Source organism: Cervus elaphus, unplaced genomic scaffold, assembly GCF_910594005.1.
Source record: "Cervus elaphus unplaced genomic scaffold, mCerEla1.1, whole genome shotgun sequence".
In the NCBI taxonomy this organism is placed as follows: Eukaryota; Metazoa; Chordata; class Mammalia; order Artiodactyla; family Cervidae; genus Cervus; species Cervus elaphus.
Genome location: NW_025316746.1, coordinates 125306 through 138952, shown reverse-complemented (window position 1 = coordinate 138952; position 13647 = coordinate 125306). Strand labels below are relative to the sequence as shown.

Sequence of the window (13647 nt, the reverse complement as noted above, 5' to 3'; positions counted from 1 at the left end):
AATAATACAAGCCCCTAATTCTTGCATGATTGTGCTTAGGATCAAATAAACAATATTAATCAGTGCACTTGAAAAGAATGATAAGAGAATCGTGTTGATTTGGGAACTGTTTAGACTGTTTTTTTTTTTTTTATGTGTCAGTTTTTTGATCATGTAGCATGCGGGATCTTAGTTCCCTGACCGTGGATCGAACATGTACCCTCTGCATTGGAAGGTGAAATCTCAACCACTGGACTGCCAGGGAAGTCCCTGGGAATGGTTTAGGCACTATATGTATAAGTACCTTTTGTGGGAATATTTATTATTTCAGAAGTCAGTTATATAGAGTATTGCCTAGAGACCTGAGGGCACATAGTAAGAGCTGGTTTGAGGCCATTGTGCAGGCTCCTGATGGCAGATGCAGAGGTGGGACAGGGTGGCTGTCACCTCTGCGGAGACAGGTTCTGCATGAAAACTGATGGGACCCATAGACATGGGACTGGGAACCCGCCCCATGGCAGGACTGGGAGGCTCTGGCTGGGATGATCGAGAGGCCAGCTGGACAAGTACCCCATGATCTGTGGGAAAAGAGACATTTTCAACTTTTTGCTCTAACTCAGGGCAGAGCAAGTGAGGTGACTGATGATCTTTGAGGTGGGTTCGGGAAACTTTGCCAGACATGCTGTCTAAACACTCAACCCAGTGTCTCCCGAGAAAATTCAGAGAAGCTTGTACTTGAGCATCAAGCAGCTATGTGTCTGTGACCCCGGAGAGAGAACCCAGTGTGTGCTTGTATTTGGTAAATGAGAGCTGTTTAAAGTATGACTGCTCCTTTTCTCAATTTGGTTTTCAGATGACTGTGTAAATAAGAAGAATCAAAGAGAACAGATGCTGCAGAGACTCAGGTAACTCAAAATTTTCAGGGGCTATGAAAGATAAAATCTAGTCAAGAATCTGGAGCAAGGGCCAGAAGATCAGTGGAGCAGCAGCTCTCTCACCCCATGAAAACCAAACAGCTGATTATACCATCAAACCATTGTGTGTCCTTAGTGACAAGGTGGTCTCATTTCCTGTTTTTTTAGTTTATTATTCTTCTGGCTCCAAGATTCACTCATTTAGTGAATTAGTAATTTACTAAATTTACTAGTAATTTACTACTTAATTTACTAAATTTACTAGTAATTTACTACTAAATTTACTAGTAATTAGAATTTAGTAATTTAGCCTAATTCACTCATTTAGTAATGTAGTAATTTAGCCTAACTCTCCAGTCTTAGGAGTCTCCCATCCTCCCAGGGATCACCTCTGGTCTCCCCTAGATCTTTAAAAGCTGGAGTGAGATCATATCTGAAATCTTTAAGAGTGACCCAACAAGTGCTGGCAGATGTTGAATGGCTACAAATTTCTTTCAAACAAAAAAGATTTATATTTAAATATGACATAGATTTATATTATGTATGACTAGGGAAAGTAGAAGTCACTCAGTCATGTCTGACTCTGTCCAACCCTTTGTGACCCCCATGGACCGTAGCCCTCCAGGCTCCTCTATCCATGGAATTCTCCAGGCCAGAATAATGGAGTGGGTAGCCATTCCCTTCATCCAGGGGATCTCCCCAACCCAGGAATCAAACCCAGGTCTCCCGTATCGCAGACAGGTTTTTTCCCAACTGAGCCACCAGGGAAGCCCAAGGAGGTCTGGAAACTACAAGACACCTAGCAGGGAGCATTGCCTCAGGAACCAGTTTTAAATGGGCCACAACAAATACTATTTAATGGATTATGTCACAGGGTGTGTTGAACTTTTATGGGTCTCTGGGTGTCTTGTCAAAGTGTTAAAGAGCCTGACGGGTCTTCTCTCTTTCTCAGGATGTTTGTGACCAAGGCACTGAACACTGTTGTTCTCCCTGCCTCCCAACTCTCTACCCCCAAATATGAATGGATTGTTTGACTTTTCTGAAGGAACAATCTCCTTGACTCCTGGGTCCTCTCCTCTAAGCCCCCAGATCAGTATAACTGTGATATTTGGGTGACTTTCACTTTTCCTCTGTCTTTCTTACTTCCTAGTATCTTAAGGGAGAGGCTAAAGAGGGATAAGAAGACAGAAGTCCTGCATACCCTACAGGATGCCCAGCTGCAGACTTGGCCCCAGACCTGCTCCAGCAGCCATGCCCCGTCCACCGCCCGTTACTCCCCTAGCAGCACCTACCTGCTGCTCAATGAACAGAAAGTGCGCCCTGCAGTGGACATGGCCAGTAAGTACCCAGAGATCCTCCAGTTTCTAGGCGCTTGCTTATTTGTCTAGACCAAGAGGAGGCACCTTGGCAGCCACGCCCTGCAGACCTACTGTGACATGCCTGATTGGGCACAGGTCAGGGATTCAGTGCCAGGCACAGGCTTCAGGGGTGTCAGATAGCTTTTCTCCATTCCTAGTGCCACACTTCATCAGCCACCAGACCCCCCTCAGGCACATACATGGTGCTGGATTTGAGGGGAGGGGTCATGAGTTGGGAAGGGAAGGGAACAAATGCTCCCTCATACCTGCAACACAGTCATGTCACCTTTCAGACCACAGACATGAGTGTCATTCACATTGGACCTCTGATCCTGAACTCCTTTCGATAAACAGCCACAGTTTCTATTTTGTGTGTGTTAGTCGTTCAGTAGGGTCCAACTCTGGAACCCCATGGATTGTAGCCCACCAGACTCCTTTGTCCATGGAATTCTCCAGGCAAGAATGTAGGCATTCCCTTCTCCAGGGGATCTTCCCAACCCAGGGATTGAACCCAGGTCTCCTGCATTGCAGGCAGATTCTTCACCATCTGAGCATCCAGGGAAGCCATCTTTTTCTATTATTTATTTATTTATTTTTACATTTATATTTTTTACTTTTTCCTATTTTTATTCACCACTAAATATTTTCTATCATCTGTGAATTTACAGATCCCACCCATCATTCTGATAATTCAGCTGTAATATTCTCTAAACCATCAGTTACTGGGACTGACTGAATCTATCACCATCATGCCACTCCCCAGAATTCCCCAAAGAGGGCCCTTGGGTAGCTTTGGTAAGGGTAGGAGGAAGAGAATAAGTTTAAAATCAAGCCTTCATTTTTCTCCTGCTCAGCATTCCCTTTATTTTCCCTCCTAAGGAAAGCATCTGACTCATACAGAGTCAGATGTGAACAACCAGGGACCAGGAAGTCCCTGGCTATGTATCTGTTTTTATTTTTTCTGAATATTTTAGGCATGTTGTTGTTTTTGTTGTTCAGTCACTCAGTCGTGTCCAGCTCTTTGCAACCCCATGATCTGTAGCACGCCAGGCTTCCTTACCTCTCCTTCAACATCTCCTGAAACTTGCTCAAACTCATGTCCATTGAGTTGGTGATGCCATCCAACCATCTCATCCTCTGTCTTCCTCTTCTCCTCATGCCTTCAATCTTTCCCAGCATCAGGGTCTTTTCTAATGAGGCATGAATAAGCCATAATGGATTTTGACCTGGAACTATTCCTGTTTCTCATTTTACATGAGAAGCAAAGCAGCGTGTCTCCTCTTAATTATAGCAGTCAAGGGAAGACAGAAAATTCATATTTATTGAGCATCTAGTATGCTTGTATTATTGATCACTGTATATATGCTGCCTCATTTAATCAGGACAGCAATCCTTTTAAATTAGTGGTGGTGTCCTGATTTTACAGCACAGCTAAGGACACTGAGGCTCAGTGAGGTCAGGGAACTTACTGAAGACAGTCCAGCTTGGAGTAACATTGACTGTGATCCTGGCTGACTCTAAAGCTCAGAGTGCCCACTGCACTGCGGCCCGAGCAGTCATGGACCTAGCCAGGAGGGAGTCACCCCTGTGCACACCTCTTTCTCTAGGCTTCTGGAGCCAGTGTTTTCCCCATTTCACTCTTTCTTCCCCTATGCCCAGCACAAAGGCCTAGCCTCTGCAAAGAAGACAAGACTCTATACACATATACTTTCACCCATGAATTTATAAATGAATGATTTTGGTTGTGATTTAGTCACTAAGTCGTGTCCGACTCTTGTGACCCCATGGATTCTAGCCCACCAGGCTTCTCTGTCCATGGGATTTCCTAGGCAAGAGTACTAGAGTGGGTTGCCATTTCCTTCTCGAGGGGATCTTCCCCACTCGGGGATGGAACCTGGCTCTCCTACATCTCCTGCATTGCAGGTGGATTCTTTACCACTTAACTAGCAGGGAAGCCCACTATAAATGAATAGGCTGCCCTTGTTATGAATGTGACATTGTCCAAGAGGCTGATGGGAATTTGTTGTGCATCCTCGAACTCAGTTGCCCAGAGGCATTTGGCTCCATCTCAACGCTTCCCTGAGAGACAGCAGATAAAGGGCAAACATACCTTCTCCTTACCTGCAATTCCTGCCACTACTTGTTAGAATGGCCACATTTGAGATGTGGCACATTTTTGGCACTCTCAGAAAGTATCAGCCTTGTTTTCTATTATCTCTGTCTTTTCTGAAGGAGACTAAACCCTTCTTTTTCCCACCTGAAGTCATCATTTTTCTCAGAGGGGCAATGGTTTATCAATACTCCTTCTTTGGGGGCCAAAATTTCTAGTGCCACAAATGGTGTGTGGCAGCATCACTGTGAGACTTAATTCCTCTCCCAGAAGGCTTGTCTCTGCTGCTTTCCATGTACAATGTAGGATGTTTCCCGTGTTGTGTGGCAAGGGAAGAATGGGACAAGAACATGCTGATCACTGTTGCTGACTGACTAGAAACCTCGTATGCCCTTGGCTGAGAGTAAGCTGATTTTCTGGGGAGGGGATATAAAGGAAAAAGATCAGGAATCACATTTTGATTGAGTTTCTACTTTAAGTTATGCCTTGAACTAAAGGCTTAACATAGTCTACCTTACTCTTCATTTCACAGCAGTGTTAGTTACATCTGATATTGTATAAGTCAGGGAAGGATACTGATTTAAGTAAACAATTCCCTAAAGGAATTTGGCTTGGTTGAGGAAAATAAGACCTCACTCTGACCCTGCTCAGAGAAGAAACCTGACTGTTTTGTGGTCCTTGATAATAATCCTTGAAAGGAGAAGACTCTTAAACTTTTCTCTGAATTATGGCCCTGTCACCCAGCCGGGTTTTTTGTCTAAAGGGAACCAGCAAAGAACATGATATAAATGTTCTCATAGCATCATTGAGCTGTACAATACCATTTTTTTTTTTGATTCTATAATCCCTTATGTAAAAATATTGTACCCCAGTCATTCATTGGATAGGAGCCTGACAATCTGAGCTATACTTAAGAATTCTTTTTACATTCTCATGAGCCATTCTGGATGGATTGCAAATCACCACTTGCCTTCCTCGCAAGTGACACCCCCTCAGCCTCAGAAGGTGTCCAGAGTCAACTCAGGCAGGAGCAGTGGGAGCCACCAGGAGTAGGCCACTCTGCCTAGGTTTGCTGCTCATCAGCCAAAAGTGAAGGCCATTTTCCCTTCCTTATCTTCTACCAACAATCCCAATATAGAACAAGCTCAGGAAGGATCAGCAGCTGTTTGGTGGCAAGGGCATAGACTGTTGGGTGAGAAGATCACACGTTCACAGACCAGTTTGAGAGTGCTTACTCTCATGACTTCTAAGATTGGCAGTGATTCCTACAATTGGAGGAGACATTTCTGAAGTACCTCTCTGGGATCATTCCAGCATTTGAGGATCTTGGAACGAGGAGAGAGGCCCCTGTACTTTTCCTCTGTGTGCACTGTGACCCTCAGACATTATATCTCACAACTGCTTCTTGATACCATAGGCCAGGAGTGCCAGTAACCTTGGGGTGAAATTGATAGTCCTTGGGAAATGAGTTCTTAGCTGATACTAAGCAATTGACCGATCACTGTTATTCACCTTAAAGTCTTCATTCCATGGATTGCTTTATCAATTTTCTCAGGCTGTTGTAACACAGTATCACAAACTGGATGTTTCAAAACAACATAAGTTGTTTTCTCACAGTTCTGAAAATCAGGAGTCTGAAATCAAGTCGGCAGAGCCATGCTCCCTTCTTTCTTGCCTCTTCTTGACTTGCTGGTTGTGGGGAACATCCTTAACCTTGAAGATGCATCACTCCAATCCCTGCCCCCATTGTCACCTGGTCTTCTCCCCTGTGTATGTCCTATCTCTGTCTCCTCTCCTCTTCTTATATAGACATCAGTCATGTTGGATTTAAGGTCCACCCTAATCCAGTATCATCTCCTTTTAACTAATTAAATGTATAAAGACTCTATTTTCAAATGAGGTCACAGTCTTAGGTTCCAGGTAGACATGAATTTTTGGAGGATACTATTCAACCCAGTATAATGATTGTTAAAACACTTCATTTCTGACTTCCCCGTTTGTTTCTCACTCATATTCCTTTCTGGACAGATGTCAGCCCAGCCACGCCTGCTGATTCAGCTTCATTGCCCAGCAACCACTCAGAAGCTGTATCTGCTCAGCCCTTCTATCCTTTGGGTGGCACCGCAGAGCAGAGTGGGACACCAGACGCTGGGCATCATGGCAGCAGTCACCCATGCGAAGAGATGAAGCCTCAGAAGATGAATGCATCCGGGAACCTATCCTCCTCTTCCTCTTTGGACCGGCCCAGCTCCAAGCCCTCTGGTAAAAATAACAAAGGAGCAGTTGGTGAAATACAGCCATTTACAGAAACAACACATTCCTTTCCTGGCCAGAGGGTATTTTGTTCCTCAGTGAAACCCTGGCTCACAGAAGTGGGTGAGAAGATGAAGGGTCAGTATCCCATGGGTCAGCCAGAGAATGAAGCCCCATCTCAGTACTGATCCTTTCTATGTGCCTCTCATTTCCACTACCTAGGGACTCACTCTGGGCAGGAGAATAAAAGAATGCAAGGGCATTCTGAGGCACTCTATAAGGAGGATGAGTTCCCTCACATTTGTGTGTTCCCTTTTCTCTGTGCTGTAACCTTTTAGGTCTAGATTTTTTTAGACTGTTCGAAGTTCAGACTTCCAAGGGGAAGGTAAGTCTTCTTAGATCAAGAGTTATTGCAGAATGGAAGACTATTTCTATACACACCTACAGAGGGAGACACATACACTTTGTATACAATTATAAGGCAGTCCTGCTTCTCATTCTTTGCCCGTGGGTTTGGAGCCAGGCCTCCTGGCACTCAGGGGCTAAGGGTGCACCCATGTGGAGGAACTGCTTGGAAGCAGCCTGGTTTCAGTATGCACACAGTATAACAAAACAATATTTGAAATTCTCAGAGAAAAACCTGGCCCTAAGCACGATGTCCTGGTGAAGCCTATTTTTGATCATTTTACCCTTCTCTTTGTGCATCTTTTTCCATCCTTGAAACTGTTACCTTCTCTCATTCCTCCTTCGGGTCCTGATACCTCCCCAGACTCTTCCCGTCACTCTTAACCCAAGGAAAACATTCAATGTCACTCATGATTCACAGCCTGATCTAATTTCGTATGCATATACCTTAGTTTTTTTTACTGGGTGAATGTTAAAAGTTGTGCAGTCATGGATCATAGGGTAAGAGAGGTCTGAGGTAGAGAGGGAGGCCCTCTGGATTTCCACCAAAGGAGGTGGACACAGTTTCTCATCGTTAGGCCAGTCCTCCCTGGAGCAGTTTAGTGGTTTCTCACACTTGTCCACCAGCCCAGTGTCCATCTCCCCCAGATATACTCAGCTTCTCTCTGGGAGGAGGCCTCATGGAGTCCCTAGCAGAAGGCTGTGTTGGGATTAAAAGCCTAGGACCACTTTAAACAAAGTTGCCTAGTGCTTCCCACGTGCCGAGGTGAGCAGAGGACGTTGACAGGAGTATGGATATGAGCAGGGATCTTGCAGAGGGTCCCATGAGGGATCCACCTTTCTCATTTCCTACCTCTCCCTGTCTTGGTGGTATGCAACAGGGGCCGACCTGCTGGAAAAGAATCTTATTGAGATCCAAAACCTGCGCCAGCGCCTGGAGGAATCTGTATTCATCAATGACCGTCTGCGGGAGAGGCTGGAATATGTGCTCAGCAATGCTGGCCAAGGAAAAGGTAGAAAGGGCACCAAAACCTCCGGGTTCTGTCCACATCTGGGGAGCCTCACAAGGGCATATAGGTGTGCAGCTATAAAGACATTGGTGTGCACTCCCCTACTCCTCCTCACAGTCAGCCCAGAGAGGTAAGCAGGGCAGGCATTTTTGTCCCTACTTTATAAATGAAGACACTAAGTGGCTTGCCCTGGGTGGGACTAGTTCTCGTCTTCTTGCGTTCATGCTCAGTCACTCATTCATGTCCGACTCCTTGGAGACACTATGGACTGTAGCCCGGCAGGCTCCTCTGTCCATGGGATTCTCCAGGCAAGAATACTGGTTCAGTTCAGTTCAGTTCAGTGGCATCCGACTCTTTGCGACCCCGTGGACTGCAGCACCCCAGGCTTCCCTGTCCATCACCAACTCCCAGAGCCTACTCAAACTCATGTCCATTGAGTCAGTGATGCCATCCAACCATCTCATCCTGTCGCCCCCTTCTCCTCTAGCCTTCAGTCTTTCCCAGCATCAGGATCTTTTCCAGTGAATCAGCTCTTTGCATCAGGTGGCCAAAGTATTGGAGTTTCAGCTTCAGCAACAGTCCTTCCAATGAATATTCAGGACTGATTTCCTTTAGGATGGACTGGTTTGATCTTCTTGCAGTCCAAGGGACTCTCAAGAGTCTTCTCCAACACCACATTTCAAAAGCCTCAGTTCTTCAGTACTCAGCCTTAGTTATGGTCCAACTCTCACATCCATACATGACTACTGGAAAAACCATAGCTTTGACTAGACAGACCTTTGTTGGCAAAGTAATGTCTCTGCCTTTGAATATGTTGTATGCTGCTGCTGCTGCTAAGTCACTTCAGTCATGTCTGACTCTGTGTGACCCCACAGACAGCAGCCCACCAGGCTCCCCCATCCCTGGGATTGTCCAGGCAAGAACCCTGGAGTGGGTTGCCATTTCCTTCTCTTAATATGTTGTATAGTGGCTTGCAATTTCCTTCTCCAGGGGATCTTCCTGATCCAGGGCCTGAACCTGCGTCACCTGCGTCTCCTACGTTGGCAGGCAGTTTCTTTACCACTGCACCACCTGGGAAGCTGTTCTCATCCTCAGGGCTATCTAATGCGATGCCCGTTCTTATAACTCCCTGCACTACTTGGTGCTGCCCCCAGGGCTCATGGCCCGACTGTCGGATGGTAGGGCCACGGCTTCCATGGTGCCCTCAACAGAGGGAGCAGCACATCCCACCTTCATGTCACTACCACAAGCTCTGGATGCTGCCTCCCACCCTCCTCCCCCTCATGCAGATGGACTGTATTTCCACACTTTCTACCCAAGTGTTCTCCCTTGTCATGATCAGGAATATGGTGACCAGGCCCCTGACAACATCACAGCAGCAGCCAGTTAGGGGGAAAGACTATGTTCCACAACTGGAGCCATTGACATGAGGGTGTGGCCCATAGTGGTGTGACTCAGCCACATCAGACTGTTGTCCCAGTGCATGAGGCTCCCAGGTTTTGCCAAAATTTTGGTGGGTGAAGGGAACTATATCTTTGAAAGCATCTGTTACCCAAATGTGTGACTTGTCTGGTTTGTTTTTATTTCCAGAGATAGTATCTACCTTTGGCTTCCATGGATAGAACCCAGAGTCCATACCTCAGCTCTACAACAAGAAAAGGGCCTTGAGGGAAAGCAAGCTGGAGTTTTCAGACTTATACAGGGCAAAACCCAAACTTGGTTACTTCCATATCCCTCCTTTCTGCAGCAATACCCAGCTGCAGAATCACAGAGAGTGGAGAGTACAAAACTTGCCCAGACTCACACAGCCCAATCTAGATAAGGTTGCTTCGTATGAGGTCCCACCTGCAAGTCCCTAGATTCACAGGCTCTAGGAGTGGAGCACCCTGGGGAATTCACATTTCACTTGTAAGTCCCTTCCCCAGATAACCAGAGGGTTACTGGCTGTGAGCTGGATACCCGCTTGTTTCTCTACCTACCTTTCCCACTTCCAGTTGCATGTGAATAAGGAGGGGAAAAATTGTCATTTTCTGTTGGGAGCAGTCATTGAAGAGAGTTCCCTAAATCCCTCCAGACCTCATTGCAGCTCTGTCTCTCCCTCCCCAGGTACTGCACAGTCAGCTTCAGATGTGTCCCTCACCACCCCTCATTTATACACTGAGAGTCACTCTTCTGGCTCTGGTAAGGACATCTTGTGACCCGACACCGGAAGGGTCTAGAGGAGTGTTTTCCAGATTCTCCAGTCCTATCCAACAGCACTTGTGGGTGTAAACTTGGAGGCATCAGACATTACCTTTAAATGAATGGATCAGATTAATAAATTATTATTTAAAAATTATTTACATGTATTTATTGAGTGACTACAAAAAGTAAAATTTGTGCAGGAAAGAATAAAACCCATAATGGCCTGAAATTCAAAGAAAAGATTAAAGGGAAAATACATTTCCTCTGTTATCTATTTCAGAGAACTAGATCAGAAAGGCCAATGCAGGGGAAAAGTTAAATCTATTGAGAGTGGGCCTGTGGGATCCTTGAGCCCCATTACATGCTTGGAAAGAAAAAAAACTATCGCATGTGAAAATATAGTAGGATAAAATCTGAATGTTTATAATGAAGACCCAGGTGAACTCCATTCGAGAGAGTGACAGAAACTGCTTCTCAGAATCATGAAGATCAGAGTTGCCTCAAGCCTGGAAATAGTAGTTGTTGAATTTTCAAAATGGTATAAATAATATATGTTAATATATATAGAAGAGTAAATTTTATTTTGATCTTTTTCAAACTAAGAATGAATTGATATTAATGAGATGACATGTCAGTTCAGTTCAGTCACTCAGTCGTGTCTGACTCTTTGCAACCCGCTGGACTGCAGCATGCCAGGCCTCCCTGTCCATCACCAACTCCCGGAGCTTGCTCAAACTCATGTCCATTAAGTTGGTAATGCCATCTGACCATCTCATCCTCTGTCGCCCCCTTCTCTTGCCCTCAGTCTTTTCCAGTATCACGATCTTTTCCAATTAATTGGCTCTTTGCATCAGGTGGCCAAAGTATTGGAGTTTCAGCTTCAGCATCAGTCCTTCCAATGAATATTCATGACTGATTTCCTTTAGGATGGACTGGTTTGATCTCCTTGCAGTCCAAGGGACTCTCAAGCGTTTTCTGCAACACCATGCTTCAGAAGCATCAATTCTTTGGCACTCAGCCTTCTTTATGGTCCAACTCTCACATCCATACATGACTACTGGAAAAACCATTGCTTTGACTAGACAGACCTTTGTTGGCAAAGTAATGTCTCTGCTTTTTAATATGCTGTCTAGGTTTGTCATAGCTTTTCTTTCAAGGAGCAAGCATCTTTTAATTTCATGGCTGCAGTCACCATCTGTAGTGATTTTGGAGCCCAAGAAAAGAAAGTCTGTCACTCATTCCATTGTTTCCCCATCTATCTGCCATGAAGTGATGGGACCAGAAGCCATAATCTTTAAGTTTTTGAATGTTGAGTTTTAAGCCAGTTTTTTTACTCTCCTCTTTGGCTTTCAAGAGGCTCTTTAGTTCTTTGCTTTCTGCCATAAGGGTGGTGTCATCTGCATATCTGAGGTTATTGATATTTCTCCCGGCAATCTTGATTCCAACATGCTTCATCCAGCCTGGCATTTCGCAGTCAATGTAACAACTGAAGTGAAGTCTGTAGAAATGCACCTTGAAGCATTGAGTGAAGCCCTTCCTGGGGACAGTGTGGGCTTCAATGTCAAGAACATGTCTGTCAAAGATGTTCGTTGTGGCAGTGTGACTGGTGACAGCAAAAATGACCCGCCAATGGAAGCAGCTGGCTTCACAGCTCAGGTGATTATTTTGAACCATCCAGGCCAGATCAGTGCTGGATATGCACCTGTGCTGGATTGTCAAACAGCTCACATTGCTTACAAGTTTGCTGAGCTGAAGAAGATTGATTGCCATTCTGGGAAAAAGCTGCAAGATGGCCCTAAATTCTTGAAATCTGGTGATGCTGTCATTGTTCATATGGTTCCTGGCAAGCCCATGTGTGTTGAGAGCTTCTCTGACTATCCTCCCCTGGGCCGTTTTGCTGTGTGTGACATAAGACAGACTGTCACTGTGGGTGTCATCAAAGCAGTGGACAAGAAGGCAGGTGGAGCTGGTAAGGTCACCAAGTCTGCCCAGAAAGCTCAGAAGGCTGAATGAATATTATCCCCCAAATCTGCCACCCCAGTCTTAATCAGTGGTGGAAGAACAGTCTCAGAACTGTCTCAGTTGGCCATTTAATAGTAAAAGACTGGCTAATGATAACAATGTATCATAAAACCTTTAGAAGGAAAGGAGAATGTTTTGTGGATCATATGTTTGGGTGTGGCAGTTTTAAGTTATTAGTTTTTAAAATCAGTAATTTTTAATGAAAACAACTTGACCAAAAATCTGTCACAGAATTTGAGACTCATTTAAAAAAAAAAAGCTTAATGAAAAACATAACTTTTTTGTTACATTCAATTAAAGCTTTATTTTTTATAAGAATGTAATCTATATTTTTTGTACTTTTTATTTTGTTTTGGGGTATAACCAATTAACAACAACAGGACTCAGCCATACATATACATGTATCCATTCCTCCCCCATAACCCCTTCCCATATAGGCTTCATATAACACTGAGCAGAGTTCCATGTGCTATACAATAGATTTTTGTTGGCTATCCGTTTTAAATATAGCAGTGTGTACATCCTAATATAAATTCTTTATATATATATATATATATATATATATATATATATATATATACACCAAAATCACTGCAGATGGTGATTGCAGTCATGAAATTAAAAGACTCTCCTTGATAGAAAAGCTATGACAAACCTAGACAGCATATTAAAAAGCAAAGCCTTTACTTTGCCAACAAAGGTCCATCTAGTCAAAACTATGGTTTCTCCGGTAGTCATGTATGGATGTGAGAGCTGGGCCATAAGGAAAGCTGAATACTGAAGAATTGATGCTTTTGAACTGTGGTGTTGGAGGAGACTCTTGAGAGTCCCTTGGACTGCAAGAAGATCAAACCCGTCCATCCTAAAGGAGATCAGTCATGAATATTCATTGGAAGGACTGATGCTGAAGCTGAAACTCCAATACTTTGGCCACCTGATGCAAAGAGCCAACTCACTGGAAAAGATCCTGATGCTGGAAAAGACTGAGGACAAGAGGAGAAGGGGGTGACAGAGGATGAGATGGTTGGATGACATCACTGACTCAAAGGACATGAAAGTTTCAGCAAGCTCTAGGTGATGGTGAAGTAAAGGGAGACCCCTCCATGGAGTCACAAAGAGTCAGACACAACTGAGTGACTGAACAACCAGAAAAAAAAAATTTATATATATATTATATATATAATATATATGTCATATTTATGACAGACTGTATGATTTCAATACCTTTATACCATGAAATTTTTACACCCTGTTTTATGTCCCTGGATATGTTCCAATGGCTCCTAGTTTATAGTCTATGGGAACTTGAATAGAATTTGTATCCTGCTGTTGTGTGAAAATTGTATAAATCATAATTCTGTTGAATTGGCTCATAGTGATTTTCAGGTCTACTGTATCCTTCTACTTTTCTG

General features: G+C 44.3%; 2 protein-coding genes across 4 annotated transcripts in view; both read left to right on the top strand.

The window, feature by feature from the left end:
• The window catches only part of LOC122691338 (myomegalin-like), a 70669-nt gene extending 60302 nt beyond the window's left edge, over nt 1–10367 (top strand). For all 3 annotated transcript variants that reach the window (XM_043897945.1, XM_043897946.1, XM_043897947.1), the window contains 5 exons: nt 833–884; nt 2044–2231; nt 6390–6623; nt 7901–8032; nt 10136–10367. In XM_043897945.1, coding sequence (XP_043753880.1) covers nt 833–884; nt 2044–2231; nt 6390–6623; nt 7901–8032; nt 10136–10227 — 698 coding nt within the window. In that variant the 3' untranslated portion in view covers nt 10228–10367. The remainder of the gene's footprint in view (nt 1–832; nt 885–2043; nt 2232–6389; nt 6624–7900; nt 8033–10135) is intronic.
• Nucleotides 10368–11583: 1216 nt separating this feature from the next.
• Nucleotides 11584–12768, top strand: LOC122691337 (elongation factor 1-alpha 1-like). The gene has a single exon (XM_043897944.1). The coding sequence runs from the start codon at nt 11660–11662 to the stop codon at nt 12224–12226; it is 567 nt and encodes a 188-aa protein (XP_043753879.1). The 5' UTR covers nt 11584–11659; the 3' UTR covers nt 12227–12768.
• The last annotated feature ends 879 nt before the right edge of the window (nt 12769–13647 follow it).

Excerpts from the sequence above, each read along its gene's own strand:
- LOC122691337 (XM_043897944.1), top strand. The coding sequence starts at position 11,660 with ATGCTTCATCCAGCCTGGCATTTCGCAGTCAATGTAACAACTGAAGTG.